This window comes from Urtica dioica, chromosome 11 (assembly GCF_054948205.1).
Source record: "Urtica dioica subsp. dioica isolate 48M chromosome 11, U.dioica_male_clone48M_v1_H2, whole genome shotgun sequence".
NCBI classification, from domain to species: Eukaryota; Viridiplantae; Streptophyta; class Magnoliopsida; order Rosales; family Urticaceae; genus Urtica; species Urtica dioica.
The window spans coordinates 10,709,065-10,737,057 of record NC_142766.1 but is presented as its reverse complement, the minus strand read 5'-3'; the positions used below and the strand labels follow the sequence as shown (position 1 = coordinate 10,737,057).

The window sequence follows — 27,993 nt, the reverse complement described above, 5'->3', positions numbered from 1 at the left end:
TTTTTGGAGACCTTCCCCTTAGATTTCCGTTGATGGATATCAATACTATATACATACATTTTTTTATGACTTCACACGTTTTACTTGGATCTTTTCTCAAAGAAAAAAAATATGAAAAAGATGCTTGTACCACTTGTAAATATTAAACATAAGATTATAGTCACTCCATGATAGTAGAAACTCCACGATAGTAGAAAAGGAACGCTGAACGCAAAACATGTCTCTCTCACGAACGAGTATTACTAACGTACATATACTTAAACAAACCAATATGAAACATGCATGCTTTTTTTTTATTATCACACTGATGCCAGAGACAGGTATACGGAAGCATTCAAGCGAGGTTTTGCTAGGGCAAGCAAGGGTTGAGCCTTGAAAAGTGTGACAGCCTCGGTCATGTCAACCTTGTCCACACCATCCGGAATCTCCCACGAAAAGCCTTGGAGAATCCTTCCCAAGAGCATCATGATCATGTTGCTTCCGAGGTCCATGTTGGGGCACCCTCTCCTCCCGGTAGAGAAGGTAACGAACCTGAGATTGTCCTCCGCCAGGTCCACGTGGCGGCTTTCGCCCTCCAAAAATTGGCGGCAAGGGTCAAAACATAACGGGGAATCCCAAACTCTAGGATTGCGGCCGAGGCCTAGCCGGCTGAGAATGACGATACTGCCCTTGGGGATGAAATAACCTGCGACATTGCAATCTTCTGTGGACTTGTGTGGGAGGTTGAAGGGCGTCACCGGGTGGAGGCGCAGGGTCTCTTTCGCGCAAGCATTCAGAAACGGGAGATTTGGGATGTCATATTCTTGGATGAGTCTGTCTTTTCCGACCACTCTATCGATTTCTTCCATCGCCTTCTCCATCAGCTCTGGCTTGTTCAGCATCTCTGCTAGCGTCCACTCCGCCACGTTGTAAGGGTTATCCAATGTGAGAAAAACCTCCTAAGATGTAAGCATGGGCAGAATAATCAGGAATTCAAATTAAAGATGGTTGATGATGAATTGTATAAAAATTAAATTAAATAAAATTAACGATGGTTGGCTATTTAGAAAATCTACAAATTTTGGTGGCTTTTTTACTTATAAATTTTAAAAATTAAACAGATGATAAATATATCTTAAAAGTTGTTTAACAATGTCTCAAAATATATTTAAAAAAAAGTTCATTAAATATAACATAAATTACCTATTAATGAGTCCTTGTTAAAAAAAATTAATAGTGATATATGACGGAAATTTTCTATTGAAAATTAAATCACACTTTCATCTTTGACATATCCAACAAGTATTTAATTTTAAAAATATATATATAGGTAACAGTGTAATTTCGGACATACAAGTATTTAATTTTTTTTTTTTTTTAAAGTGTAATTTCAAACATATATTGAAATCTAAAGAGGATTGAAAAGAAAAAAAAACAAAGAAAATAAAGTAAAATTCGTAACCTAAAGTGACAAATCAACGAATTTGAGAGGGTATGAATTTAAAGTTCTACAAAGATTCAGCGATTTAATCCTAGATAACTGGCGGTAGCATTGAAAAGTTCTAGTACTCTAATTTCGACGAGTACGTATGTTTCCCTTTTTCCTCTTTTTCTTTTTTAAATCATACGTGCATTGAGTTTTTTTTTTTTCATAAATTCAAATGTTCAAGCAAATAGACAAAATTATATTCAACTAAGACACAAAACCAATAAATAGTTGAATCTTACCGTGGCTTGTGCTCGGACCTCTTCATCTGATAAAAGAGGATTTCCTTTTGAATCTCTTTGAGAAATGAAAACGTCAAGAAGGTCTTGAGGCTCCGACCTGATCCCATCTTTCCATTCTCGAATCCTGGCGTTCACGATAGGGTCTTGGTATTTCTTGATAACTTCCATCGCGTGACGAACCTTTTTCCGATGGCCGTCCAAATCTAACCACTCCAACCAGGGAAGGTAGTCCGATATACTAAATGCATAGACATACAAAAGCATAGTTCCGAGAGCCTCAACGTGCTCGAGTTCCTCCATTCCTGGACCTCCATCGTCTCGACCTTTGCCGAAGTGCCTTTTGTCAAACATCATTCTTCTCATCACACTCGCCGAATAATGTTTGGCAGCTGTTCTGACATTAATGACTTTGCCTGCATATATGGAAGCAACTATATCACGAATTACAATAATCTAACAGTAATAAGGTTAACATCTGTTTGCTTATCTCTCTCCTCAAGACTTTTCTCTCTAAAGTCTAAAACCCTAGTTGCCTTCTAGCCGCCGTCGGTAGCACGACACCGACCTGGGCGTGGGTCTCGTTTCTAGGCCGATCTCGGGTCCGGTCCGGGCGTGGGTCTCGTTTCTAGGCGGTCCTGCGCGTCGACGGTAGTGACCTTCACGTCGATGTTGCAGAATTGGAGGTTGGCTCTGCTTTCTTCTCCGGCTGGGGCTGTTTCAGCGCTGCCATGGAGTAGAGTCGAGTGAGGGTTGGAGGAGCTTGACCGCGGGTGGAAGGGTGAGATTGGGTGTGATTCTGTCATATTTGTGCTGGATTGTTTGTGATATTTGTGCAGCATGGATTTTAGTTGTGTTTCAGCTTATGTTTTTAGTTCGCCAATATGGTGTTAAATATATATATATATATATATATATATATATATATATATGTTGTTTTTATATATATATATATATATGTTGTTTTTTTGAGAGCTTGATCGGTCTTAATTTGTGCCAAGATAGCATAAGATTCGAGCTTTGGTCTGTTTTGACAGTGCTAATTTTGCTCGTTCTATTTGCAAGAGATCTTTGTTGAAGGAGCCTAATGGAGTTCTTGACTAGTACATTCTTGACAAATACGTCCATACTCGGCTGAATCCTTTATGTCTTCCTCTGTATTATTTGTTTGTCTTTTTCTTCTCATTTTTATTTCATGATATTAATTGTTGAATGAAATACCGACCTCTACTTCGGAATCTTCGTAAGGTCGTAGTCAATTCTGATTTGTTAATATCATTGAAATTTATTTGGGAAAAAGTGGAATTGTGATACCAAAATCCATAGAGATATAATCTATCAGATATTCAATGATATTTTCAATGTAGCTGTAGTTATATCTTACTAATTTCTTGAATATTATGCTAGTATTATTTTAGTATATTAATTTATTTAGTGATTAAAATAGTAATCTAAGTAGTGCTAAGATTCCATTTTAATTTGTAAATAAGATATTGGTAAATTTATAAAAAAAACAAATTAATTAAATTATAATAATTACATAAAATTTAATGAATACTTGAATAACATTTTGAACTTCAATATTATTAAAAATTATAAATAGGTTCTTAGTTTCAAGTTGTTTAACAACAGAATTTAATAATAAAAATTATAAGAAAGTAAATAAATAAAAAACTGTAAAAGTTGTAAAATGTTATTGTATTTTTTTAATAATGATTTTTTTTCTTGGGAGTTATATATATATATATATATATATATATATATATATATATATATATATGACCACTTTATAGTCTATGCTAAAATTACATGTCTAATTATATATAATACTTTAAAAATAATAGCTCTAATTAAGACAAGGCGCATACGCTATGTACAATGTATATACAGTGAGATATTGACGTGAGTTGAGCTATATCTTTATACTATTTTAATAATTATACTATAATATTAAGATAACTATTCGACTATATTTAATATTTTTTTTCTTTAAAATATGTGAAAGGGGTTTCCGGCTAAATAACTTTTAAAACATACTATGATTACTATATAGCTAAGGTTTATATCGATTTAGCAAAATAACTATGACATGCAAATTTAAAACAAAAAATTGGCTACGGACCTAAATTATAAGAATTGTAAATTAGCCAATTTTTTGTAAATATTTTGTAAATAGCCAACTTGCATACGTAGGAGCTATTAACTATCTAAAATATATGTTTGGTTGTGTTAAATAAGTCTTTTATTAATCTGTTAATAAGTTTACTTGGCTATTTACAAGAAATTAACCAAATGTGTGCTATATCTCAATCCACTATATCTGTGTGGCTATATAACTTAATAACCCAATTTAAAAAGAACCAGGTGTAAATTAGAAAAGAAAAAAAATTTATAAACAACTAGCCTACTTATAGAGGGGACTTTTAATTTATAACTCAACTATCTATTTATTTAGGGAAATAGCCAATATTTCTCATACTTCCAAATTGCCTTTGGTTTCATAGAACTTCGTTCTTATTTGTTTGTTAATTCTAGATTTTTTTCAAGTTATTCATCATCGGATTTGAATTATGGAATCGTTCGTCAAATCGTAGATATGTATTTTGTTTTTTCGAATGGTAAATAATATTTAATATCGAATGGCCTGACTGTAAATATTATTTACCATTAAAATTATCTTGCGATTTGCAACCAGGATACTCGACAACTCATTTGGAATAGTAAGATCATCGATTTCGTAGATGTTCTTATATTATCTATTCGTTTAGGTCAGTCATTTAATCCTTCATAGTTTATGTTTGTCTAATGTAGGTGTTTAGGTTCTTTAGTTTCTTACAACTTCATTCTTATTTGTTTGTTAATTCCAAATTTTTTCCAGTTATTTATCATCAGATTTGAATCATAGAATCGTTCGTCAAATCGGAGACAAGTATTTTGTTTTTTCGAATGGTAAATAATATTTACTATCGGATGGTCTGATAGTAAATATTATTTACTATCGGATGATCCGATAGTAAATATTATTTACCATTCGAAAAAGCATATTTTATAGTTAATCTAACAGAGAATTGATCGGAGATGCGGGGGAGGGTTTCGATTATGGTGTTCTACGGTTTAATCGAATTGGAAATACTATATACTTATCATTTTTTCCAAGTCTGAGAACGAGATACTTCGTCGGCTTCGGAAGTGGCAAAATCCAAAAATTGGTGGCAGAAAAGGAGGTCGGACGCAATATCGGAGGATTGAGAGATTCGAAATCGACAGAGAGTTCGGAGGCAATATCGGAAGATTGAAGGATTTGGAGTCAGATCCGAAAATTTTGGTGTGTATTTGATGAGGGGTAAGATAAGAATATAATATTGTTTGATAGTGGGTTTGGTCAGTTACCTAATTTAAGTAATAGTTGGGCTAGAATTTTAAAAGAGGTGATCAATTTTGGCTAGATACCTAACCGGTAAAAAAAAACTGTTGTAACTAGTTAAATAATTATCTATTAAATTACAGTCTAATTTTTCAATATTATAAAAATAACTCAACTCATGTCAACATCTCCATAATATGATGCAGCTAAAATTTTAACTTAAGTGGTTTAAATAGCACTTACTACAAGTGTCACGGAAATGTTTGTTTTTAGATTTCGCATTTTTAGGTCTTCCTTCTTTTTTTGTGATTTAATTTAATTATTATAATTTGTAATACATAATTGTAATACATATATGACTATATGTGCATATGTAGTTAATGACTGACGCTCGTACGTATTTCAACGTAGAATACCTAACTAAAATTGAATTGTACAATAATTCGGTAAAGTGAGCAATTATTTTTTTTAAAAAAGGCATCCTGTTCTATTTGAGCATATTCCCGATAATATGACTATCTCCTTATAAATAGATATACGTTAATCATTTATTTCGTTTGAAAACTGAAACATACATAGAACACAAAGAATATGAAAATTAAATATATGAAAGATTAGTTCTTATTTTCTAAAAATTATATATATATATATATATATATATATATATATATATATATATAACGACAAAGAAATTGAAAGAACTTAAACGACATAATCTTAGAAATTAATTAAGTGCAAAAAAATGATAAATAAATATAAAAATAAAATTCAATCAAAATTAATCACCATCTAAATAAATTTTGTACGGTGCAAGTATTTTATATATATATATATATATATATATATATAGTCAAACTTCTGTTATATAGCTCTGCAACTTATAACATTGACGAATTTGTTAAAGCTTAAATCTTGCTCATTTTTCAGTCTATTAAGCTAAACCGGCCTTTTTTTTTTCCTGTGTTTCATGAAAATAATGATGATCTGAATATCCATCATTTTTCAGATCAATATTATAATTTATTTATATAGCAATATAGTAAAATATATATATATATATATATATATATATATATATACCAAAAATGCATGACATTAACTTCTGTGAGATGTTATGGACAAATACCAAAAAAAAAAAACTAAGTAATACATGGCAGACTATTCAGAAATTTAATACTAATTACCATGCCTTTATATCAATTATTGGAATTTTGTTTGACTTCAACAAGATTGTTATTGAATGTGCTATAATCATTTTTTTTAGTAGTTGGTTAAAATTATCACCTTTGGAAGCGTTAGTGCATTGGGTGTAGATGAAGCGAACAAGGTTATCAGCTTCGAGATTTCTCTTGTGAAGCATCCATTTAATATTTGAGTGATTGAAGACATGGGAGGCCATGACTCTTCTCATCTTCCTCCACTGCTCTCCCCATGGTCCGACCCCGGCGGTTATGAACCCACGGCTCAGAATCCGTGTGGCCATTGTCTCTGGACGCGAACAAAACACTGCGTCGTGCTTCTTCAGGAACTCCTTTGCCAGCTCCGGTGATCTCACCGACACCACGTGGCTGTTCCCGAGGCGTATGCATGCGATATCAGTGTTGAGATCCTCCATGATCTGGTGGACCCATCGGTAAGCTGGCCTGTTCCGCCACATCTCCGGGATGTTTCCGACGATCGGCCATGGAGACGGTCCCGGCGGAAGTGGAGGACGTTTTGTTCTACGATGGGCCTTCCCACGGAAGATCAGTTTCACCATCAAATGAAGGAGTACTGTTATGGGAACAAGGTACAGAATTTCCTGGAACATTATGAAAGGCGTATATTATATATTTCACCGGCCTTTTCTGAAGAGAAAGAATGGAACCAAGCTAGGGTTATTATACTCTTCTTATACTGATGAGAGTAACAGGGCCGGCCCAATGCTCACCGGGGCCTTAAGCGAACATTAGAATTGAGGCCTTGTTAAAGAATCAGTTCAAGCCAAAAATTAAGTATTTTAATAACATTCAAAAATCGATTTTTTTTTTCTATGCAATAAGAGAATCGACTTTTTTTTTTTACTATCTTAAATAAGAACTCTACTCATATCGAGTAGATAAATAAAATTAAATATAGGAAAAATATTACACTGAAAAAACAAAAAATTAACAAAACAATTATTGAGTAAACCGAAGACATATTTGATGATTCACCGTTGGAGGAAGTCTAGAGTGGGGCCTCTGCCTAATCAAATATGAGACCTTATCACCATCTAAATTTGAGCCTATTTTTTAATAAAAATTGAGGCCCTAAGCGATTGCTTAGGTGGCCTAATGCTCTGGCCGGGCCTGGAGAGTAATATCAATGGTTTTTCGTGTTGTATACGTGTATCAATGACACCCATTATATATGGTTGGCTGAAACAATTTCAACTAACGTTTATTATATTATTCTAGTACTAGTTCCTTTCAAACCCAACTTTTGGAAACTAACTTAAGTTGCCCCACTTAATTGGTTCAAACCTTGACTCTTGCAAAGTTGTACCTTCCGAAAGTTATAAAGAGATAAGTTTTGGGAGAAGAGATCTTAAGAGGAAAGCTTCTCAGATCACATTTGATTTCATTTTCTTCTCATTACCGAATCATTACAAGAGTCTAGATATTTATACACATTTGACTATTTTATTACAGATCTGACCTGATAATTTAGAGTGGGTGCAGTGTTGCATAAAACAAGTGAATAAAAATACAATAGTCTGGTAGGGCTTATATAGCCATACAATAAAAAAAACCCTAAATACAAAGATGACTAAAATATCCTTACAAAATAATAATAATAATAATAATGGAATTTTATTTGAAAATTCTTAATGGGCTTTTTTTATGTTGTCTTCAATAAATGAAGAAAAATCTAGAAGCTATTTCTAGAGGCCTTGCACGTCCAACCCAAGGAAAAGAAGGCTGAATTTCGTTCATGCCATAGTGTGAAAGAGAGTTTATTTTGTGCATTAATATATGTAGATACTTGCCAAAAGAAAAAGAGGAATCAAATTTCCTCTATGAGGAATGTATTTCGGCGGCCAACAAGCAGCAAACAAAAGAGGAAACAAATCCAAGGTCTTCTAGAAGACTAGCTTGGACGTCCAAATGAGAAAGAGAAAGAGGAAATATTTGCTCATGAATATGTGATATTCCATAGAAGAGGAAACTACTTTATTGAAGGTAAAACCTGTCCTATAAATAGAGCCCTCATTCTTCTCATTTCATTCATTCAAAAGTTTTAGAGATTGAGAGCTTCTCTCTCTAGACTTGGCCGATCATCTCTCTCTCTCTCTCTCTCTAAGTTTTCTTTCGTTTTTGTTTTGGAACCTAGGTCCACATTTGACCTTGTGTTTTAGCTCTTCGACTTTGAGACTCGTTATTGAGTCGTCGCATTTAAAAGTGCCCACACACTAATTCCTTTCTTTCTCGAGTAATTATTGTGATAGAAACTTTCGTGGTTGCTCGAGTTCCCGAGGAAAGAAGAGAGACGTGCTACGAGGGGAGACGAATGTTTCAACCTTCCAAAGGCTTCTCAACGTTCAAGCTTCTCAAAGGTTAGTAAACATATAATGCTTATTAATTGTTTTAATTTATATGTATTTGCTCTTTGTCTAGGTTAGTAAAATCGTTTTACTTGTTTTAAAGAAATTTTTAAATTCCGCCGCTTGCTCGAAGAGTTAAATTTTTTCTCAACCCTAGATCAATTCCAACAAATGGTATCAGAGCTATGGTCAAAGATATGCATGGACATGCAATTAAAACTATGAGCTTGAAAATCGTTTTCAAAAGTTTACTAATTTTGCGACAAGTAAAAATTGAGCGCAAAGATGTCGCTCTCAAGCACAGGTATAACAGACATACATATACGTAAACAAACCTTATTTACGTTTGATAGACATTCCTATTTAGTATCACATTGATGACAGAGACAGGTATACTGAAGCATTCAAGCGAGGTTTTGCCAGGGCAAGTAAGGGTTGAGCCTTATAAAGTGTGACAGCCTCGCTCATGTCGACCTTGTCCAGACCATCTGGAATCTCCCACGAAAAGCCTTGGAGAATCCTCCCCAAGAGCATCATGATCATGTTGGAGCCGAGGCCAACGCTAGGGCACCCTCTCCTCCCCGTAGAGAAGGATATAAACCGGAGCTCGTCCTCTGCTAGGTCCACATGGCCCTCCGTCGTGTGGCGGCCGGGGTCAAACCGTAGCGGATCATCCTATACTTTAGGATAAAATAGCCAGCGACATTGCAGTTGGCGGTGGATGTGTGCGGGAGGTTGAAGGGTGCAACCGGGTGGAGGCGGAAAGTCTCTTTCGCACACGCCGTGAAATAAGGAAGGTTGGGGATGTCAGATTCTTGGAGGAGTTTATCTTTTCCGACCACTCTGTCTAGTTCTTCCACTGCCTTCTCCATTATCTCCGGGTTGTTTAGCATCTCCGACAGTGCCCACTCCGTCACATTGAAGGGGGTGTCAAGCGTCAGAAATGGCTCCTGCAATTTTAACATTCAATTTCTTATATATATATATATATTTGTTATCCTTAGAAGATATAGTAGGGTATTTATACGACCCTAGTAATTGCTTTTATTTGCACATGTTGAAAATATACTGAGTTAAAAAGACGAAAATCAGATTATTATATAGTTTCCTCTTTCGAAGATTTTAGGTTTGAGGCTGGGGAAAGAATTAATAAGCGAGATGGGATTTATCTAACGACCTGCACTTTGGAGAAAATGCAAAATCACTTGACCAAATTAGGTGCCACGAGTAAGAAAAATTTTGGTAAAAATCAAAATATTTATGTATTAAAATCTAATGTATAATTTAAATATATACAAGGGAAAAAAATTAGTATTTTATAAAGCTTCGGTTAGAGTTGTGCATATTTTACTTCAGGTAGACAAAACTATTTATTACCATGACTTGTGCTCGAACCTCTTCGGCAGCCAAAAGAGGATTCCCATTCGAATCCGTGAGAGAAATGAAAACGTCGAGAAGGTCTTCAGGTTCTGTATTGGTTACACAGTCTCTCCGCCGGAGAATCCTATCGTTTACGATTGGGTCATGATATTTTGCGATAACTCGCATTGCATCTACAATGATTTTCTTGTGGCCATCCAAATCTAAGAATTCTAACCACGGAAAGTAATCCGACACACTGAATGAATAAATATTTTGAACAATGGTAAAGAGAGCCGCGACGTGCTCTTCTTCTTCGAATCCTGGACCCCCGTTGTCTTTTCCTTTCCCAAAATACCTCATGTTAAATATCATTCTTCTCATGACGCCACATGAATAGTGCTCAGCGGTAGTTCTAACATTAACGGATTCACCTGTTATATTGTATATATTAAAGTATACATCGTTAGATCAGCGTTAGTTACAAGATTTGTTAGTAGTGAACGGCTGAGATTAATATCTCACATGTATTTATATCAAACGCTGACCAAGAGTCAATTATTCAGTCAGAAATCAATAACAGAATTCTGTTGTGCCTCTCTCTCTCTCAATCTCTCTCTCTCTCCTTCACAATCTTGATATTACATATTGGTGACTCAAAACTGAAAGCTAATCATGGAAACCTGTTGTTAAGAAACATTACATGTCCCAAACATCACAAAAAATCTTCTTAGTATATCATAATTCACAAAAGACAACCAAGTTCTGATTGAGTTTTATGCGGATAAATGTCTTGTCAAGGATTTGGCTTCGATGAGGGTGCTACTGGCAGCGGCTCTTAAAGATGGAATGTATCAACTCGATCTTTCCAAGCTAAACGCACCTCTCAAGCCAAACTTGCATGCGCTTGTGTCAAGTCTTGATGGCAATTTGTTCTGAGTCCTGTAGTCATAATAATGTGTCTGATGTGTCTTTTGTTGATGTACCTAGACCTTGTGGTGTCAGTGATATGTGTGTAGTTTCCCTGTCTGAATGTGATTTTACTTGTCCTATTTCCATAGCTAGAGTCACTTCTGAGTCTACACCAGAGCCAATTAGTGGTAGTAATCAGTCTCAGTCCTTAGTTTGTATCACTACCTCAAACTCCAGTAAATCTGATGTCAAAACTTGGCACAGACGTCTAGGACATGTACCCAAGGATATTCTCAGTTGTATTCTAAAACATGTACAATGTTCTGAAACCATGAATAAAGATTTTTTCTGTCCTGACTGTGCTATTGGAAAAATGCATCAATTCAATTTCAAACCTGTACCAACACACACAACAGCCCCTTTTGACTTGATACATTCTGACCTATGGGGTCCCTCACCCTGCCAATCCACCAATGGTTTCATATACTATATCCACTTCATAGATGATTTTACCAGATATACATGGATATACCCTCTCAGAACCAAATCAGAAACCACATCCATCTTCCTCAATTTTAACACCTATGTGGTAAGACAATTTAACAAGAAAATCAAGGCCATACAGACAGATTGGGGTGGGGAATACAGACCTCTCCTTCCTATCCTCAACAAATTAGGAATCACCTTCAGACATCCTTGTCCTCATACACACCAGTAGCATGGAAAAGCTGAGAGAAAGCATCAGCACATCACAGAAATGATCCTCACCTTCTTATCCACTGCAAAAATGCCTTACAAATTTTGGTGGGATGCTTGTGTAAGTGCTGTTTACACAATAAACAGACTACCTTCTCACACCCTATCTCTCAAGTCACTCTTTGTACTCCTATTCCACCACAAACCAGACTACAATTTCCTAAAAGTGTTTGGATCAGCTTGTTATCCCTACCTCAGACCCTACAACTCCAACAAATTCATGTTCAAATCAACTTTGTGTGTTTTCATTGGGTACAGTCCATCTCATAAAGGGTACAGGTGTCTAAACTCAGAAGGGCGTGTCTACATTGCTAGGTCTGTGTTGTTTCATGAGTCTCATTTCCCATATACAGATCTCTTCTCCCGTAAGAAAGCCAGTCATGTCACTCACTCCAAATACTGTTTTCCCTGTCTTGTTGTCTTCTCAGAATGTCATCTGTGGTCAAACATCACCAGTTTCTCACCCAGTTACACAACAACCACAACAGCCACACCCTGACACAGCACACACTCCCACTCAAAATACCTCATCTGAGACTACACCTGAATCCCTCAGCTCACAACACACAGAAACCATTCCCACAAACCTTCCCCTCACCACTCTCAGCTCAAGATCCACATCACCCCTACATGTTTACCTGCCCATTGAACCACAAAGCAATTCTCATCAACAACTTTCCACTAGCAACACACACACCATGGTCACACGCTCAAAATCAGGAATAACCAAACCCAAAGCGTTTCATGTTAAGTCACCAATATATGATATATTTGAAGAACCTGACTCAGTTTGTGATGCTTTATCTAACCCAATGTGGAAATCTGCCATGGAAGTGGAGTTCAATGCGTTGCACGACAATAAGACTTGGTCTCTAGTACCAGATGATGGAACCAAGAACATTGTCTCCAACAAGTGGATATTCAAAGTCAAGCAGAATTCTGATGGGTCACTCAACAAACTGAAGGCTCGACTAGTGGCACGTGGTTTTGAACAAACTCCTGGAGTAGATTTCTTCGAGACCTTCAGTCCCGTCGTTAAGCCGTCAACCATCAAGGTCATGTTCACACTTGCTGTCACGTTCAATTGGGATATCCAACAGGTAGACGTCAACAATGCCTTCCTGAATGGCGTTCTCAGTGAAGAGGTCTACACTCACCAACCTGAAGGATTTGAAGACGTGACCAAGCCAAACCACATCTGCAGACTACACAAAGCGTTATACGGCTTAAAACAAGCTCCAAGAGCCTGGTACGAGCAGCTCAACGCAGCCTTGCTCAGCTGGGGCTTCATAAACTCGACTTCAGACAGCTCCCTGTTCATCTTCAAGCAAGATGGCACGTGTATCTATCTACTTGTCTACGTAGATGATATACTTGTCACATGGAATAACCCGCACCTCATCTCCAAAGCCATCAGTGATCTGGACAAGTCCTTCAAGCTCAAAAGCTTAGGTTCTATAAGCTTCTTCCTGGGGTTTGAAGCCTACAGAGATGCAACTGGACTTCATCTGACCCAGAAGAAATATCTGCGAGACCTGTTAGCCAAAACCAACATGGTTGACTCCAAACCATGCTCTACTCCTCTGTGTCCGAGCACAAAGCTCAAGAAAGAAGACAGTGAACCCTTTGCACATCCATCCTTGTATCGAAGCACCATAGGATCACTGCAATATCTCACCATGACGAGACCTGACGTGGTTTTTTCAGTCACCAAACTCAGCCAATACCTGCAAGCTCCAACAGTCAACCATTGGTCTGCATGCAAAAGACTGCTTCGATATCTATCTGGCACGCGTGAGCTGGGCCTAAAGTTCACACCAGCAACCTCAATGAAGCTAACAGCCTACTCTGACGCAGATTGGGGTAACAATCTCGACGATCGCCGGTCAACGACAGGGTTATGTGTGTACTTGGGTAATAATCTCATCTCATGGGCGTCAAAGAAGCAGGAAGTTGTCTCGAGAAGCTCCACTGAGTCAGAGTACCGGGCACTGTCGACTGTGACTGCTGAACTCATCTGGCTCAAGGCACTATTCAGAGAACTTGGTGTGAAATTGACTGATGGTCCAATGGTCATTTGGTGTGATAATGTTGGTGCCTCATCACTCGCGTCCAATCCAGTCTTCCATGCCAGAACAAAGCTCATCGAGATTGACGCTCATTTCATTCGCGAGAAAGTCCTGGCCAAGACTGTGGAGGTCCGATATGTCCCAAGTGCAGATCGGGTCGCAGATGTCTTTACAAAACCTCTGCCTCTACCCCAGTTCAGCTTCTTGTGTTCCAAACTGCATGTTGTGAATGGTGCCCACAAGAAGAGTAGTAGTGTCTATTTATGTACATTTGATGTCATATAGTCTTACGAAGACTCTTGCTTGTAATTGCTTATTCTCTAATAAAAAGTTGAAACATTCATTCAATCTTCCTTGTCTGAAGCTTTATGATAAAACCTTAGTCTTTTAGTCCATAAACAAACTTAACAACTTACGAAGAGACAAATGTAGATTTGCATGAACAAACTCTTCGTAGTTTGCTTAAAACGATATATTCGCAATCTTAGGGTCAAAGGACTAATTGACCTCAGTACGATTGTTAGAAGAATCTATGATGTCTGGTTATGAGGCATTGAGAGTTGGGGACTCTATAGTTCTTCTAGGTATCTTCCGAAGGTACTGAATTGACCAGTGCACTTCTAGAGACAATATAAGAACAAACCATTTAACCTCTTATGTCTCGAAGTCACTATGTATGAATTGCATCATGCTTACCTTAATCCTGAAATGAGACATGCCATTTCACACCTTAGTATTCTCATTTGAGAAAGTCAAAGTTCGGACTCACTATGTGATTCCGAACAAGGCCTATTGGTGAAGTACTAAGTTGTGAGTCTGTCATGAGTAACTTTGTGAAGTTCTCATAGATATGGAATTCATGTACAAGATTGCTGAAATGCAATGTATGTCACCTCATGCTTTGTTCCTTGGAGTGTGAATAAATGAACTGGCCAGTGTCCAAATTGAGTCCTGACTCTTTTGGATGAAACAATGTGACTTGTTAGCTCCTCGTCATATACATTGTTTCTAACTTATTCACAAGCGACAAAGGAGTGGAGGAAATAACAGCTAGAAGGGTAAACTGGTAATTTAGTAAATCCCGACTAGCTGATGACATTCATGAAGGGTAGCATAGATAATATTCAGTGGATCCGCTCATTATAATTAGGTCAAATTCTTGAGTAGAAAATAAATTCATTTGAACCGAGAGATTTTCAGTGTCAGCTCTTTAGTGGAGTCAGTTGGCATTAAGCTAAACTTGGAAAAGGTTTGTGAACTTTTGAGTCCAAGTGTTTAGCTCAAGCTTTGTTCATTTGGGTCCATGAGGTCACTGTCACGAATCACATCGATAGGAATTGTTAAACTGGAAGCTAAGTCAAAACAAGAACGAAAATTGTCGAAATGGTATTTTTGTCTTTTGAGACATATGATGAAATGAATGTCAATAAATTTTTTTGACAAGTTCATTTGATGACTTAATGTCACTCGGCCATAACTTGATTATTGGGCCTTGTTAATTAATTTCATTTCATAAGAATTTTATTGAAAATTCTTAATGGGCTTTTCTCATGTTGTCATGAACAAATGAAGAAGCTTCTAGAAGCTCCTTCTAGATGAGAATAGGCGCCCATAATACCCAAGGAAAGAGAGTTTATTTTGTGCATAAATGTATTTAGATACTTGCCAAAAGAAAAAGAGGAAACAAATTTGCATGTAGATACACTAGGGTAATCGGCCAAGCAAGAGAGAGTCAAAGGCATGGAACAAAATAGGAAACAAATCCAAGGCTTATTGAAGCCTAGTTTGGCCGTGTGACTCAATAAAGGAAATAGGGAAATTAGCTCATGAATATGTGATATTCTATAGAAGAGGAAACTACCTTATTGAAGGTGAGACCTCTCCTATAAATAAGAGCCTCATTTCCTCACATTTCATTCATCCAAGTTTAAGAGATTTGAGAGACTCTCTCTCTAGAACTTGGCCGAAAATCCTCTCTCTCTCTCTCTAGTTTATTTTCGATTTTTTCTTGTCTTGGCACCTAGGTCCTCACTCGACCTAGTGTTTAGCTCTACGACTTCAAGACTTGTTCTTAAGTCGTAGTGTTTAAAAGTGCCCACTCACTGATTCCTTTATTTCGAGTGATTTAGTGATAGAAACTTTCGTGGTTGCTCGAGGTTCCGAGGAAAGGAAGAGAGACGTGCTGCGAGGGGAGACGAGCGTTGCAACTTTCTAAGAGCTTCTCAAAGATCAAGCTTCAAGAAAGGTTAGTAAACTTCTATGCTCATATTAGTTTTTAATTACATGTACTTGCTTCTTTGTCTAGGTTAGTAAAAACTGTTTTTACTTGAAAAGAAATTTTTTAAAATTCCGCCGCTTCCCGAAGCGTTTAATCTTTTTCTTAAACCCTAGATCAATTCCAACACTGCACTTGTCCACCCCATGTCCAGTTTGAAGGGGGGTATTAAAGTATACATCGTTAGATCAGCGTTAGTTACAAGATTTGTTAGTAGTGAACGGCTGAGATTAATATCTCACATGTATTTATATCAAACGCTGACCAAGAGTCAATTATTCAGTCAGAAATCAATAACAGAATTCTGTTGTGCCTCTTTCTCTCTCTCAATCTCTCTCTCTCTCCTTCGCAATCTTGATAGTATATGTAATAGTTATATATGTGAGTATATATATGTTCTATATATAAATAAACACACACACACGGACGAAGGCACAAAATTTCTTAACTAGGCAAAAATTAAGTAGTTCACAATCATATATACAATCTTTATTCTTTTCTCTACTACAGATACATATGCATATATATGTATATATATGTGTGCATATATATGTATAGATACTTTTTATTTTGTATGGTCATTATTTTCTTCCAAACTCCTGTCTTTTTTAGAGTTGAAATCAATTATAGTCTTAACAAAGCATGTCCTTTCAACTCTAAATATTATCTGGCCACATCTATACTTCGCATATTAAATTATCTCATTTTCAATCAATTTACTAATTTTTTTTGTTAATGTAATCTTAATAAAAATGTTTTAGTAAAAAAATACTATACACATAAAACTCAGCCCCCCCTCAACAAAATTCTTGGCTTCAACCAAATAATCACATTTAGTATTCAGTTGAATTATATTATGTATCATTTCAAAATAGCTGGATGCATGTGAGTTATAACCTAATCGTAATGACCTGGTCTAGCATTTATCAACAAACTACATATAATATGAATTGCATTATAAAAAAAGTGATCTAATTCTATCAAATAAGTGTGACGCTTTTGAATGTACAACGCTGTATGAATATCTTTTGTAAGTTTCATAATATTGGCTAAACCTATGACACAAATGTGTTTGACTTTATTGCTAAGAAATTTATTATTAAAAAAAACGTCAAAAATTGCACTTTGGAAACAAAGTTTATTCTGTTTAAGAATATATATATTATTCATTATCAAATAAATCTGAATGCAGAAGGTAGTTTTGGAATATCTTTGACAAATTGCATACTGTTTGTGCTTAAAAAAATGATACTTTGAAATATCTTTTACAAATTGCATACTGTTTGTGCTTAAAAAAATGACACTTTGAAATATCTTTTACAAATTGCATACTGTTTGTGTTTAAAAAATCTTAGGGTTACATAAATTGTTTCAAGGAAAAAGAGTCTTGAGAGAGAGAGAGAGAGAGAGAGAGAGGATATTATCTCAATTTTTTAATAATACTCTAAACACCTCAAAAATAGAAAATGTGCGTGTACAACATATGAGGATTGAATTCCCACGAATGTTTTTAAAGTTTGTGCATAGAAAGAGTTAAATGAGAACGAGCACCTTTTAAAGTGTTTGAGCAGTGGGAATAAATGAAGCGAACGAGGTTGTCAGCTTCGAAATTTGATCTCTTGCGAAGCAACCATCGAATGTTTGAGGGGTTGAAGACACCAGAAACCATGACTCTCCTCATCTTCTTCCATTGGTCACCCCGCGGCCCGACCCCGGCGGTGAGATATCCGCTGCTCAGGATACGAGTCCCCATCGTCTCTGGCCGCGAAGCAAACACAGCGTCGTGCTTCTTCAGAAACTCCCTGGCCAAGTCTGAGGATATCACCAGGACCACACTACTACAAATTAGCATATTAGGTGCGGAAGGGTATTAGGTGCGACATGTCGCACCTAAATGTCGCACCTAAGAACATATTAGGTGCGACATGTCGCACCAGATAGTCTTCCAAGCGCCTAAAATTTTCGCTGATGATTATGGCTATCCGGTGCGACTTTGTCGCACCTGATATGAAATTGTCGCATCGGATACTATTGGGTGCGACATATGTCGCACCTAATACCATTAGGTGCGACTCGTGTCGCACCTAATGGGTTAAAAAATTTAAAACGGTCAGAAATTCCCCCCAAAAATTTTTGGTTCTTGAATTTCACATTAGGTGCGACATGTCGCACCTAATAGTCATATTGGGTGCGACATGTCGCACCTAATGTCGCACCTAATAGTTTAGGGTATTTTAAATACCGAGCGTCTTCTTTCCCTCGCCTAAACTGTGCGCCTCTCTCTATCTAACACTCTCTCTCTCTCTCTCTAGAACGTATTTTTCGACCGAGGATCCGCTTGATGATCATATGCAGCAGAAACCCTATGGGAACTAGCAGGGTAAGTATCGTTGTAAATGATAATTTCGACATTTTATAACTTCTGATTTATTTGTGGATGATATAACTCTTTTACCAGGCGTTTATTATGGCCTTCATGCTAATACAGTCTCTATAGACTATATATACCCAATTACGTACGTCTAAAAATTTTCAAACATAAATTAAAAGTTTGGAATGCTCTTATAAACTGACTGAAATTGTTGTTCGTTGCTTTTATTTTCAATAAAGTTACGAATGTGTCGGCACAATTAAATTTATTTGTGAAATCAATTAAAAAAAATAATAATTTTTTTCCATTTCAACTCAATCTCATCGGATATAATCAGAATAAAAGAAAATTGACAAAGCAGCTACTCTTTTTGACAAGAACAGAGATTACAAAAAGCATTGATGTTGCTCTTAATTTAAATTAATTTCGATTTATTCCGATTACTTATGATGATATTCAAATTAGGACATTAGAAGTCATTGTGTAAGTCATCGTAATAAATCAGAATTAATAAATTATGATCAAAAACTTTTGTAATGCTGATCAGACTCTCGGTCGATGATGTGTATGGTGTGGATTTGATGTTTGAGCATGGATTTCATGAATTGCACGTTTTTTAGCCGAATCTGAGAGTAAACGGATGTGGACAGTCCGATATACTCTGATATTATTTTTCCTAGAAAGTAGACGTTATGGGCTTTCTAAAATGACCAAGAACATGTAAATCCATTGAGTATTGATTCAGTTATGAATTTTTGAAGTTGGTGTTCAAAAGCTGTAATTTCGAAATTCGCAGAACGGAAATCGGGAATTACGGGCTGTTTTTGGCATAGTAGTTCTGATCGAAACATGGCTTATAATATCTCGTTAGAAAGATACGGATGTTAGTTCCGTTATGGTTTTGGAATCGTTGATTTTAGTTTTGTGTAGCTAAAGTTATGATACATTTTTTCAGTTGTTACTCGGGTTTGATTCTCGTTATGGCTGCTTTGACGAGTATAAACTCGTGTTGGTTTGATCGGGATTTATGAAGCGACATGGTTAAGTGATGATTTTGAAATCGGTTTTGTTCGAGTCGATATTTTATCGATTTTGATAACGAGCGGAAATAAATATGGACTTGTGTTAGCCGAGAGAATTTTGGTTGTGATATGGTTAATTTTGTGACATGTTAACCATATTTTGTGACAAGCCGGGTTATTTATTTTCGTGTGTTTGTCGAGATGATAAAAGATATAAAATTGGGTTAATGAATTAGGGCAGAAGCTTTCTTTTATAGTGATCATATATCTCTGGAAGTTGAAATAAGATTTTCCTACCCATTCTCGCGGAGAAAATACATGTAGAAAGTCTTTTGTTGACAATTTTCACGAAACAGAAAACTTACCGAAATCAGCACAACGGCCAAGATGTCTCAACATATCTTGGAACATGTTGCAAGACATCTTGCCGAATAAATTTGCAGTAAAAAAATAAGCCAACAAAACACCAATTCGATTCAACATTAAAAAAAAAACTATTGAATTTCACAAGTCTAACACATGATTCTAACACATTCACAAGTCTATTTCCCACAACTCACAAATCTAACAATTTCACAAACTCAAGCATATTATCAAAACATATATAATAAACAAAACTCAACTACAAACAATAAAAATAAACCCTATAATTCGAGCATATTATCACACTAATTTCAATCTCTCCTAAAAAATTTAACCATAACCTATAATTCGAGTATATCTCACCTATAATTCGACTGAAAGAGAGAGAGAGAGAGAGAGAGAGAGAGAGAGAGAGAGTGGCGAGAGCTGATGAGGTGGCTTCCAAGCTGAGAGGCAGTGGCGACGAATTCCTGGAGGCAAGATGGTCATAGCACTACTACAAAATACCTTTTTAGAGTCGCTCAAAAAGCGACGCGCGCGTTATATATTTTGGGCGTCGCTTTTTGAGCGACGCATATGTTAGTGATGCCCAAAGGTTTGGACGTCGCTTATGACCGAGCGACGCTCCACGTAAGCGCCACGTCGGATTGGCGGGTTTTTTTAATTGGGCGTCGCTCTTTTTATTTGTGTCGCGTTATAACCTGGAGTCGCTCAGGAAAAAAAAAAAAAAAAAAAAAAAAAAAAAAAAAAAGCGACTCCAGCTTGGAGTCGCTCAGAAATTAAGCGACTCCAATTTTCAGAAATTAAACAGACTCGGTAAAAAAAAAAAGAGATATGGCTAGGTCTCAGATTAACTAAAAAACGAAATAAAAGGCTTTTATACCAAAACGCTAAAATTTATCGGTTCTCATCGCAGCGAGAAAATATCATCGCCGCAACGAGGTTTTTACAATATGATGTGTCCCGTTGTAGAATCATCTCACCGCAGCGACGTTATTTTGTTGCCGCGGAAAGATTGTATTAAATTATTGAAGAAAACCCCACCGCAGTCGGAAGTACACGTCGCTGCGGTGAGATAGTACAACGGTACACCATAACATTGTAGAAACTTCTCGTCGCAGCGGGGAGTACAAGTCGCTGCGATAAGACTGTACAACGGTATATATGTCCAGACTGTGTCATTTTTTATGACGGGACAACTATACCATTGCAAAATGTCGAATATTATACAACGGTACAAATTAACCGTTGTAAAAAAAGTGGAATTTTTACAACACTTAGTTATACCGTTGTAGATGGACTTTTTACAATACTTATTTGTACATTATAGAAGGTCCATTATATAATCCACAGTTTGTAGTAGTGGTACTCAAAAAATAAAAAGTAAATGTTTCTCTGTGATGAAATATGATAAATTCACAAAATGTGTATTATGGCTCGATTGCACTACCGTCAAAATATATTCGGGCAAACCTTCTTGCGTGACACTCTAGGAAGGCCGTCATGTAACTTCACGTCTCCACCGAATAGACTGTTCTATGTGGCAAAATCTTCCAATTTATTGATAATTATCATATGTTTTACAAGGCTTGCGAGACAAACATCAGCTACCGTGCACGGTACCTTACACGTAAGTTTTGAATATCACCGTGCCACCTTACACGACGAGGAATAACCTATGTGCAAACTTTTGACGTAAGTCAGTTTTTAACTTTTGTTCAAGTCGTTAATTGTATAGCTAGGTTTTTTTTAGTGCATAAAATTAGTTCAATTTTAAGTAATTTACATAGGAAAATTAATGCTCATCAATCTTCATTCTTATCCGAATTGGTCAATACTGGAGTTAAGTTCCTTAAATTAGATTGATGTCCTTCGAATGCTAGTCGTAATTGTGGCTCAATTTCCAAATTTAGAATTCTTAGCATTCATTCGATAACATTTCTTGGATTTGAAGCACCTTTATGATATTTAAAGTTTTTTTAGCACTTCTATGATAATTTGAAATATAATCTTTTGGAATGAAACATAATCTAGGAATAACTATGTTGAAATACAAGGGGACTATTCTGTATAAATTTTTATTTGTTTTAGTAGAAAGAATGTTTATTATATTCATGAGAATTCTATTTGAGTACATGAGAAATAGTAAAATGGTAATTTTATAATTGTCTTATATTTAATGTTGTTCATGAAAGGTAAATTTTGAATGATATTCAATGGATCCACTTTAATAAAGTAGTAGTGCATATATAGTAGAAAATTATAACATATGAACTGAAAGGTTTTTAATGTCAATTATTTAGTGGAATCAATTAAATATTAGAAATGAACATCGGAAAAGATGGCTTTTGATTCCAATGAGTCAATCCTTAGATTTGTACATATGGGATAAGGAATATCCATCACCAAAAAAAATTAGGATATTCATTTTAGCATGTACATATTATTTTTATTATATTTACTTTTTTAAATAATATATGTTTAGTCATTAGTGTTTTCTTATAAATCAATTCGTCTGGACGTCTGGTATTCGCACGATGTGAGTAATTTTCTTATCTAAGGCGAGAATTCTTCTATAGACATTACTCACGCATTAAGGATACGTGCAAACCCAGCCAGCCTCTTATAAATAATAACTTAAATTTTAAAGGAAAGATTTTGTGGCCCGGGGCTTCCCACGTATATCCATATTTCCTTATAAATAGAGGTCATATGACTGTCATACATAAAAAACAAAAACAAAATCGTCCCAGTAAATTCTGTTAGGAATACTCCGTCGGTCAGGAAGTGTTGATGTGACAGTTTACTTGATTCTTACATCAAATTTCCAACTATCGTCAACAAGATCTCATCTCCTTATTCTTAGTATCATATTCTCCATAATGTTGGAAGCAAGTAATTCCCTACTAATTATTTTCCTCGTTCCGATGGCACTATTACTCATTCAAAGGACCATCATCAAGTGGAGGACCGGAAAATCTCGTCATCCGCTTCCGCCGGGCCCGTCTCCGTGGCCGATCGTGGGATGCGTGCCAGCAATGTGGCGGAACAAGCCGGCTTACAGGTGGGTCCACCGTGTCATGGACGAGCTCGATACCGACATCGCGTGCATCCAGCTCGGGAACTGCCACGTGGTCCCGGTGAGATCGCCGGAGTTGGCGAGGGAGTTTCTGAAGACGCACGATGCGGTGTTCTCTTCGCGGCCCCAGACGGTGACCACTCGGATCCTGAGCCGCGGGTTCCTCACCACGGGGGTCGTGCCCCTGGGTGAGCAATGGAAGAAGATGAGGAGAGTTATGGTCTCCGAGGTTTTCACTGCCTCAAACATTAAATGGTTGCTTCACAAGAGAAATATGGAAGCTGATAACCTTGTTACATTCATTTATAACCAATGCTCTCATAACTATTCCGAAGGTGAAGTCACTGTTCTTTTTAGCTAACCTTGTCACTATTTTTATAAGGGCAATTTAGCAAAATAGCCAATTTAAACGTTGAATATTGCTAAATAGCTAAGGTTTAGTAAATATTAAATAAATAACCAATTTTGTATATTTACAAATATTAAGTAAATAATCACTTACAATGCATGTTCAAATATGTGCATTAAAATTTCAAGAATATTCCAGATTTCTTGTAAGACTACATCATATGATAAGACTATTCCTACGATATGGAACCATGCATTACTGCTGTCTTTTCCGAAACGTAAAATGTTCTAAATGCATATTTATGTACTGTAGGAAAAGTGGTGAATGTTAGAACCGCTGCGCAACATTACTCGGCAAACGTGATGAAAAGAATGGTATTCGGAAAGAGACACTTTGGCGAGGTTACCAACAATGGGGGTCCCGGTTCTGAAGATGAAGAACATGTTACAGCTATCCTCACCCTCCTTCTGTATGTCTATGCCTTCAATCTCTCTGACTACCTTCCAATGTTGAAATGGTTAGACTTAGATGGCCATTGCAAAAAGGTTCGTGATTCAATGGAAGTTATAAAAAAATACCAGGACCCGATCGTGAATGATAGGATTCGGCAGTGGAGAAATGGAACGAGGACGAAGCCTGACGACCTTCTCGACGTATTCGTTTCTCTCACAAATTCGAAGGGAGACCCACTCTTGTCTGATGATGAAATCAGAGCCCAGCTCGCGGTAAAGAGAATTCAGTGGTCTTAACATATGTGTAGACTTTTATATGATTCTATTATGAACTACTTTTGATGTAGCCTAACGTTAGCTGTCAAATGTTATACTAGCACCCAAATGTACGTACGGTGATTATGGAGGTTTAGAGAGAGAGAGAGTTTTAAGGTTCGAAACTGTGTTTCATCTAATATTGGAGAATGGTCAAAATATTAAGTCTTTATCCACGCACGAGAATGGTGTCCTAATTTTTTCAACCATGTCTCTCATAACCTCCTTGGCTCCTCTCAACGTGGGCGAGCAAGGAACACTTGTTAGATTTCTCTTTCGTAGTGTGCGACAATGACTCTTTTCATTAATATGATATGTGATCTATTTTCTTTTAGGAATTGTTTGTCGCGGTGGTTGACAATCCATATAACGCGGCAGAGTGGGTGTTGTCGGAGTTGTTGAACCAACCGGAGATGATGGAAAGGGCAGTTGAAGAGCTCGACAGAGTGGTCGGAAGAGACAGACTTGTCCAAGAGGCCGACATCCCTTTCCTTCCATACGTCACGGCATGCGCCAGAGAGGCCCTCCGCCTCCACCCCGTGGCGCCCTTCAACCTCCCACACACTTCCACCGCCGACTGCACCGTTGCAGGCTACTTCATCCCAAAAGGCAGCGTTGTGTTGCTGAGCCGCCTTGGCCTCGGTCGCAACCCCGAAGTTTGGGAGGATCCGTTGCGCTTTGATCCCGCTCGCCACTTGTCCAAGGCCACTGTGGACCTGGCGGAGGAAGACCTCAGGTTCATAAGCTTCACGACTGGGAGACGAGGATGTTTCGGCGTCGGCTTGGGTTCCAAGATAACTTTGATGCTCTTGGGGAGGCTCCTCCAAGGATTTACATGGACAATACCGGATGGCTTGGATGAGATTGATTTGGGTGAAGCTGAGTCGTTGTTCAAGGCCAAACCCTTGCATGCCCGTGCTAAACCTCGCTTGAAGACATCCGTGTATTTGGCGCTGAAGTAAATATAGTTGAAGTTCCATGGGAAACCATCAACAACCTTCAAGAATAAGTGAGCCTGTTGTGAATTTTTTTATTGCAAAATACTATATCGAGTTATATATGTATGTCTTATTATACTGATGTTTTTACTATGTGTGCTACACTATTAATAATAAAGTATTTTATAAGAAGATTATGGAGACATCGGTATGAAATATATAATATTTAAATTACTGGGCTATAATTTTAATTGAGAGAAATAATCCTGAGCTGACATACGTACAGCCGTCTCAACCAATCCTTAAAGGAAAATATCAACGTTTAAAGTATAGCTTACCACAGCCGCGCCGTACTTCTAATTTTACTGATAACACACGTGCACCGCTTAGGGTATAACGAGGTATTCAAACATACCGCAACTATATATTTAATGTATTTTTATATATAGTACATATAAATATAAAATTATGATTAAAAAATTAAAATTTTACGGTATTTGTGTTTGATGAAGATTTAATTTAAAAGTGTGAGGTATCTGCGGAACATATTTGGAATTTGAAGAAATTATGCGGTATTTGCGGATTTCTAACAATTTGCAAGCTTTTAACGTCTTATTCCCGTTTGGCTGCGGGAAATCCCCGTCCCGCGTGGGATTTCAATCCTTGAAAAATAAAAAAAATATTTTCCACGAAATCTTCTTGCTGAGCCATTTAATCTTCCATCTGATTTCGTTGCAAACAAAATAGAAGTAGGCTTTATTTTATCTTTCTAAAAAAAAAAGATGCAATCATTCGAGAAACCTAGATCATATCATTAGCCATGCCAAAACATTTAAGTTTTGCCTTTGTCTTGTAGTGCTTTCTCAGAAAATTAGAAAAATAGCTAACTTAAATTTTTGACATTGCTAAATAGTCAACGTTTGATAAATCTTAACTTTTCCTGATGATCCCTTCTAAAATTCTATACACGGCTAGGTGAGACTTCCTCAATAGCTGCAGAAGTTGAGTAAACGACTTGTTGGCCCGCTGATTTTTTACTTTGACTTATATCAACGGTACGAGAATAGATAAAGATAAAAACTTTTTGCACTCGGGTAGCTCTGCTTCAAGCTCTCCGAAGAGGTCTTCTAGTTGCTCTTTTTTGCGCTCTTCTCTATGGTCAGATCGTCAACTAAGTTGTGATCAACGCTATGATCCATAATGTCATACAAAGCGTCGTGCAACCTTCTTATGTCATTTTCTTCAAGGATATCGACGTCTTCGATAAGGCCCGTGGAATTAGTGGCTCCTTGTGATAAATCCATTGTTTGTACTTTTGTGAGGAACAAATTGGTTCCAACATCATCGATTGTGTGGTAGTCATGTTGTTGAAACTCTGGCATGTACATTTCTTTTCCATGGCCTACTTTCTAGCATGCAAGTTGCATACACTTAGCTACAACATCTTTAAACTCCAAAATCACATGATCATTCACACGGATCCAATCTTTATTCGGATTTGAAATTTTGCTAAACAGATTATATCTTTTAATAAAGTCTAAGATATTCTACCAAAACTTTGGTCTCCTATAATATCGACAAACCAAAAGCCTATCATACCTATAATTAACTACCACAAACAATCCTAAACCATCAACAACAACAACAACAAATGTCTTTATGGGTCGTTCAAAATAATTTAACAATTTTCAACAATCAATTCAACAATTCCATAACAAATTCATTTTACTAAACAACATAAAGTTACTATACAATTCAATTTACTAAAAAGAAAATTGAATTGAATGATGACACGTCTTACTAATATAGGAGGAATAAGTGCATCAATGACTGCATTGTGCGACAATGATAGAAAAATAATAAGAAAAAAAAAACATGACAAAAATTAGAGTGCGGTGAGGGATTTGAATGTCGGGTGCAGTGCGCTCCGATCCGAGATCAGGCTTGGGATCGGCGCAATAAGGGGTTCGAGATGGGTTGGGATAGTGAGGGGCTTAGGATGTTGGCGGGGTAGTGAGGGGATTATGGCACGGTTGGGGTAGTAATGGGCTTGGAATCATGCAGTGAGGGGTTTGGGGGCAGTGAGGGGTTTGGGGGCGACGGGATGATACTGTGGCAATGGTGGAATTCTTCGGGGAAGAAGGATGGCACCGTAGAGGTGGTAATAGAGAGAGAGAGAGAGAGAGAGAGAGAGAGATGTAGATGGGTGCAACCGTGGGCAATGGAGAGAGAGAGCGAGAGAGAGAGAGAGCGAGAGAGATATGTGCAGATAGACGGGGCAGTGGGCGATGACGAGAGAGAGAGAGAGAGAGAGAGAGAGATGTGCTCATGACTGTGGGTGATGGTGAGATATATATATATATATATATATATATATATATATATAGAGAGAGAGAGAGAGAGAGAGAGAGAGATAGAGAGAGGGAAAGAAAGATGTGTAAATGGGTGGGATGCTGGGTGATGATGACGGCGTAGCGGCAAGATGGCAAGACGATAGGAGATGGGTAGTGAAATTAACCGCGAGCGAGAGAAAATAAAATAAAAGGAGCTATATATATATATATATATATATATATATATATATATATATATCAGTGTCCTGATGTCCACCTCGCCTCTATGTTCTTGCCACCGTCTTAGCTCTTCGATACCATCTTTAAGGTAGCAAGAACACAGCGGCAAGAACAAGCAGCGAGGATGACATCGCGACACTAATATATATATATATATATATATATATGTGTGTGTGTGTGTGTGTGTATATTCAAACCACAATGATGAAAAAGAGAAAATAAAAAATTGATTATATTTTTCTAATATTTAGACGCGAGTTCTCACATCTATATTTTTTAAAAAACAACTCATGTCTATTACGTGCCATTTTAGAGAAAAAAGAAGGGTACATATTCCGCTTACCGTTTCATATTTGAGGGTACATATTATAGTAGTCTTAAGAGACGTTGGACGGGTTTCACATCTTTGCTAGACTAGCTTTAGAAGCTATATGGCGTGTAATGAATGATCTAATCTTCAAGAGCTAGTTAACCAACATCATGGGAGCCGCAACAACACTTCGCTAGCAATATCATGAGTTGATGTG

At 36.9% G+C, this 27,993-nt stretch overlaps 3 protein-coding genes across 3 annotated transcripts; 1 reads left to right on the top strand and 2 right to left on the bottom strand.

Annotated features, from left to right (window-relative positions):
* Positions 1–293: 293 nt before the first annotated feature.
* On the bottom strand, positions 294–6,945 carry LOC149381156 (tryptophan N-monooxygenase CYP79A68-like). The gene is made up of 3 exons (XM_089600808.1): positions 6,353–6,945; positions 1,708–2,120; positions 294–938 (listed from the first exon to the last, which is right to left on the bottom strand). The coding sequence occupies exons 1-3, from the start codon at positions 6,876–6,878 to the stop codon at positions 300–302; spliced, it is 1,578 nt and encodes a 525-aa protein (XP_089456934.1). The 5' UTR covers positions 6,879–6,945; the 3' UTR covers positions 294–299.
* Positions 6,946–8,917: 1,972 nt separating this feature from the next.
* LOC149381155 (tryptophan N-monooxygenase CYP79A68-like) lies at positions 8,918–12,489 on the bottom strand. The gene is given in 8 exon segments (XM_089601306.1): positions 8,918–9,322; positions 9,325–9,583; positions 10,011–10,426; positions 11,300–11,363; positions 11,418–11,486; positions 11,597–11,632; positions 12,187–12,286; positions 12,470–12,489. Coding segments are annotated over 8 exon segments (1,284 nt in total). The 3' UTR covers positions 8,918–9,002.
* Positions 12,490–22,641: 10,152 nt separating this feature from the next.
* On the top strand, positions 22,642–25,087 carry LOC149381154 (tryptophan N-monooxygenase CYP79A68-like). The gene is made up of 3 exons (XM_089602153.1): positions 22,642–23,174; positions 23,501–23,913; positions 24,291–25,087. Exons 1-3 carry the CDS (start codon positions 22,643–22,645, stop codon positions 24,915–24,917), a joined length of 1,572 nt encoding a protein of 523 aa, XP_089458279.1. The 5' UTR covers position 22,642; the 3' UTR covers positions 24,918–25,087.
* Positions 25,088–27,993: the final 2,906 nt, after the last annotated feature.